At 36.8% G+C, this 5,120-nt stretch overlaps 1 protein-coding gene across 1 annotated transcript; it reads right to left on the bottom strand.

Annotated features, from left to right (window-relative positions):
- Nucleotides 1-530: 530 nt before the first annotated feature.
- Nucleotides 531-4,793, bottom strand: ZFP4 (zinc finger protein 4). The gene is made up of 2 exons (XM_021442297.2): nt 4,478-4,793; nt 531-1,680 (listed from the first exon to the last, which is right to left on the bottom strand). Exon 2 carries the CDS (start codon nt 1,590-1,592, stop codon nt 816-818), a length of 777 nt encoding a protein of 258 aa, XP_021297972.1. The 5' UTR covers nt 1,593-1,680; nt 4,478-4,793; the 3' UTR covers nt 531-815.
- Between the last annotated feature and the right edge of the window lie 327 nt (nt 4,794-5,120).

The raw sequence follows: 5,120 nt of genomic DNA, 5'->3' as shown, positions 1-5,120 counted from the left end.
GTTAACCGTATCAGTGGTTGGAGCATTTTGATAAATGAAATAGATGCTCGGTTGTCACATTGAACATTTTTTTAGACATCATTAGAAAGAAAAAAGTTAGTTAATTTTGTTGGTAATTTTTGCATAATTATACAACAATTGAGATCAATATTCAATATTTGAGTAAAAAAAAACTCAAATTTAAATCTTTTGTAGCTATCATGTTCATTGTTTAAGAAAAGGCAGGATCCTGTTACATAGTCAAACAAAAAACTTAGCCCTGGTTCCCATTCTTGGGAAAAATAAAATGAAGTAAAATCCAAGATTTGACCACAAGACCCAGGTTACTCCTCATACATTATCTTTCTTTTTACATATAATATATATAATTTGGAATTTTGGAAAAATAGGTTCACACAGTAGTTCAGGGCATGACCCTGAATGGGATGGAATGAATGCCTTCGATAATTGTAACTCATCTATCTTGGTCTTAAAGGAAGCTTGAAACTTCAACCACAATCAATTTCATCTCACTTTTTCTAACGAAAGAATGAAATCATGATAAAATGTTCAATTAGCTCTAGAATCTTCAGAAAAGGATGACAAGCACAGGAGCTCCAAAACAAATCCTTGAGAAGCTCTGACACACTGGCAAACATAATGTAACACCAAGTGAAGATCACTAAGGGAAAAGAAAAAAAACCGTAGAAAGAAAACGAGGGGTAAACAAAAAGGAAAAAAGACAGACTAGCTGGCCAGGCATAGTTTGTGCACGTCTCGCTGTACAAAGAGGCAGAGTTAAGATACAGAAACTTGTTTTTCCAAGAGGCAAAGCCTCAAAGTTTGAGGGTGAGGTCTGGTGCTGAACTTTCCAAGTCTATTGGTTGAGTAATCTCCACAAAATTCATATTCGAACTTCCAGGCAGCACAAATCCTGGATGGGTATTAACTTCCCCAGATATCTGACGGAAACTACCAGGCCACAACAACTCTGCCTCATCATCTTCCGTGAATATTGGTAAACCCGGATAGCCATGTTCGAATCTTGCATTGTTTCTGGAATCCGGTAGTCTTGCTGCTGGTGCAAAGCTTTGGTGTGTTGAACAGTGTGCTTTGATCCCCAAGGACCTGAAAGAGGTTCCATGTAGAGGCAGAGTAGCCAGACTAGCATACCTTTCTGAGAAAATGCCCATTCGCATTGCCCGCTTGGCTAATGTTCGTTCTCTCTTATGTGCATTCTGGTGGCCACCAAGGGCCTGTGAACTAAAGAATTTGCGCTGGCAGTAATTGCACGAAAAAACTCGTGGGATGGCTGACGCTGCAGTGCGCAATGCAGGGTCATTGCTACTCTCACTTGTGCTTGACAATGAGAGTCCTGCGGAATTCCTTCCTCCTGACTCATCAACAGTAATGCAGAGAGTCAGATCAAGTGAAACTAGCTCTGAATTTGATTGAGTCTCTAAGGGATTTGTTAGATGGGAAGAGTTAGCAAGGCTGTTATTAGAGGGAGCAGCAGATGTTTCTTGAATAGACAAGTTCGAAGCTACTTGGCTGCTCACGTCAGATTCATTCTCGGAGGCTTCAACTTCAATGTCAATAACTGGTTTCATCATTAAGTTTGGGTGTAAAAGCTATTCTACACTACATATAAGCAATTGAATCAATGGAACCAACATTCCTCAGCATCCAGAAGATCTCCACCTGCATTTACAACATGAGGAATATTGATGTCTTGCAGTTAAACTTCAGTCAATAGATAGACAAAGCAAAGTATAAACAAGCACCAAATTTGAAATATAAAAATTCGTTTAGAATGCAACCGCAGTTGTATATAGTATTGCCTAAAGGAATTCTGTTTAATTCTTTGTTGAACAATTGGAATTCACTTTATGGTTTAGCATCACAATTTTTTACTATGTATTGCAAGAACAATGATAAAACGAAAATATAAAGGAAAAAAGAAGACACATCTGCCTTGGTAACTGTTAAATTAGGACTTGCATTGAAAACCAAGCAAGTCAACTTATCAATTAGGCACCAAGCCACACTGTTTTTGCTATGTGACAGTTACTTATTGTTTTGATGTGTGATGCACTTTATACTTATTTTATAAGTATGTATTAGTTACTGCCACAAGTTAGCTTATTGCAAAAGCCAAGTATGGTTAATCCCAACCTTGTAAGCTTTGTATTGTACTTACAACTATATTAGAGATGAATGAATGAAAACTAAGGCCTGGTCAAGCCTTGTTCTTCTGTTATTTTCATTTTTTTTCTTTTCTGTTCTCCATTTCTTTGCATTTATGGCTGTTGTTCTCTTATTTCTACTATTGCATAAACAAAAATCTAGCATAGCACTGCCACCCAACACAAATCAATATGGTATTTCCTTTAATTAATTTCGATATGGTGGCTATCATATGATAATATGAGACTTTGTTTGACTAACCACACATGGCAATGTTAAAGTCATATTGTGTTATATTTATTTATTCAACACAAATCAATCTTTATCTATTCTTTCTACATTAGTGGTAATCGGTGCTGGAATGTGGCTTTGTTTAAGCCACCGTTCTGTTACTAGCAAGTGGTCAATTATTCATAATAAAATTCTTGAGTTGAGTTCAACATAGTTTCTCCTTGGTTCTGGTTTTTCTCTAACCCCAGCTCCCATTCTTAGCAACAAAATAGCTCCACAAGGGCGAGCCCGTGGTTGAGGAAGAGGCCTAGTGTGCATCAATGGACATTTAATGACGCAGAGCAATATAATTTCAGGAAGCTATTTTAGGGATATAGTTTCTCTACGAGAATACAGATGGACTTTTGGAAACGTTATCCCCATGGTACAATGCTTAAAAAAAATGAGATTCTAATGTTACACTCAAAAGCATCCCTTGAAAACAGTTGAACCCAATCCAGGATGCAAATGGTGAATGAGAGTGTTTTGCCGTTGGTAATGATTTCGTACTAGTTGTTGAGACTATTAAGAAGTATTTATAAGCCTCAACTAGTGTTTTAGACACCCATTCAAGAATAAAGATGCCTCTTCCCAGTGGTTGTAACCTTTAAGGAAGAAAAGTCTTTCCCCAAGGTTCTGAAAATTCAAATTTAAATTAATTTGGAGTTTAATCGATTAATCTTGCATTTCCTAGGGCTTTCTTTGAAGTTTAAGTCAGTCTCTAACATTTATAGGTGAGTTCAATCGACTAATTTGTGGTGGAGATGAAATCCAAACTTGTAGCTAATTACACGTAATTGGAAACTCTATATAAGTGGACTAACTTTAACTGGAGACTCCGGACTTTGTTTGCTGCCATATTAGTCAACTAAGAAGCACCTTAAATCTTGTTTTTATGGTTTTTTGATTCATTTTCTTTGTAGAAGAGAAACATTAGTCACAATCTCAAACGGGACAGCACCATGCCAAAAGAAAAAGGGCAAAAAACGTAGTGATGGATCAATTAAATCTCTCAAATCGCACATGAGTAATACTAATTAAACATGGTTCCATGGAATATTAGTATGGTGATAAACAGAGATCATAAGCAGAGATGTAAAAAATTTAGTTGAGAAGGGAGAAAGGCACATCTCGGTGGGTCAAACAAGCTAAACTACAATTCTTTCCTATAGAATTTAAAACGGTTCATTCTTTTGAGTGCGTAAAGCAGCTCTAGAGAGGAAGGCATTCAAATTTACTTCCAGGAATAAAGAGATGTTAGGGAAGTAAACGGTAGCGAAAGGAACATCTATCATAAATAGAGTGAAATAAAAGAAAGATAGGAAGACTTTGTTGTCATCAGCCAAACCAACAAGGCAAGAACTGAATTTTCAGTCCAAAACACAAAACCCAAGAACTAAGAAGAAACGAGTGTCCAGAATTTAGACATTGAATATTATATCTGCAACTGAGTAGGTAATTGGTGCAAGGCTAGATACTTGCCAAAGAAAACAATGGGGTAAATGAACTTCTCTTGTTCACTTTCACTGCTTGGCAGTGTTTTTTTTATGCTGTAGTAGTTTTCTGCTTCTTTTGAATTAAAATTTTGTTAAATTATCCAAAAAAAAAGACAACGGCGGGAAGGTGAGATCCTATCAGACTCGAAAAATCGAAACAACTGAATCATAAGTATATAATTGCATGCAAAAATCACATTAGTTTATGATACGCTTCCATCGATACAAGAGAAGAGTTACTGCTGATGATTAGTAACGTTGAAATTGGATTTCTCCATGCATCAACCACAGCTTCTCCCACAACTTAAGAACAATATTTAGCCCATATAAGTGCCAGACAGCCATGAAAGTGTTTATTATGCAACTGGAGACTCAGATTGAAACCAGCAAAAAACTATGCGAAGCAAAGCGAGTATATATAAAATTAAGCATCAGTAGATATTGATCATCTAGTCTAGTGACCTTGATTGCAGCAGAGAAACACACAATATGTACATATAAAGAAATAAAGGAAGCAAGAGAAATTAAGGCAGAGAGTCGAATACCATGAACAACATCGATCAAGTGCGTAAGTGGCTAGTTGGTCAGCTTGGAAATGACAAATCACGCACTGCTCTGAAATTGGAGACATCCATTTCTGGTTCCATGGAATATAATTCTCTTTGCATGGCTGATCATCACAAGACAAAAAAACAATTAAACACGCTTGTGGGTGTTTCTTTAGTTTTTTGCAACACAACTGGAGAGAGTTGAAAGATAAAGAAAAGGAAAAGGAGAGTGAGAGTGAGAGATGGTGGTGGGTATTTGATGTTTAATTATGGGAAAGCAAAGGCAAGATGGGGGTGGGAGGGGACAGTGGTGGGACGTCAGAGAAGTCAGAGAAAAGAGCTTGTTTTGTGTTGGAATATGATAAATTACACACACAAGCAATACTCTCTCAAAGTCTAAATCAATTTTGGCTGGAACTTACAACTGCTTCCACTCAGAGATAAGTACGCATAGATAGCACAAGCAAGAGAGAGATGGCAAAAGCAAACAAGCTAAATAATACTAGTTGTAGTCATTAGTCCCACAAATGATTCTCTCTCTTTCTCTCCACTTCAAAAGTGTATTTTCAGATAATTCCACAGCCCATGGGGTCGGCTCAGATTCATCATATATAATTTTTGTTAACTAATCTTTCTTTCT

The sequence above is a fragment of the Theobroma umbraticum genome, unplaced genomic scaffold, assembly GCF_002168275.2.
Source record: "Theobroma umbraticum cultivar Fairchild unplaced genomic scaffold, ASM216827v3 scaffold_239.1, whole genome shotgun sequence".
NCBI lineage: Eukaryota > Viridiplantae > Streptophyta > Magnoliopsida > Malvales > Malvaceae > Theobroma > Theobroma umbraticum.
The sequence above is the reverse complement of the archived record's forward strand: the minus strand, read 5'-3'. Positions and strand labels throughout refer to the sequence as shown.

Coding starts and splice junctions, on each gene's coding strand:
- ZFP4 (XM_021442297.2), bottom strand. CDS start 1,592: ATGATGAAACCAGTTATTGACATTGAAGTTGAAGCCTCCGAGAATGAA.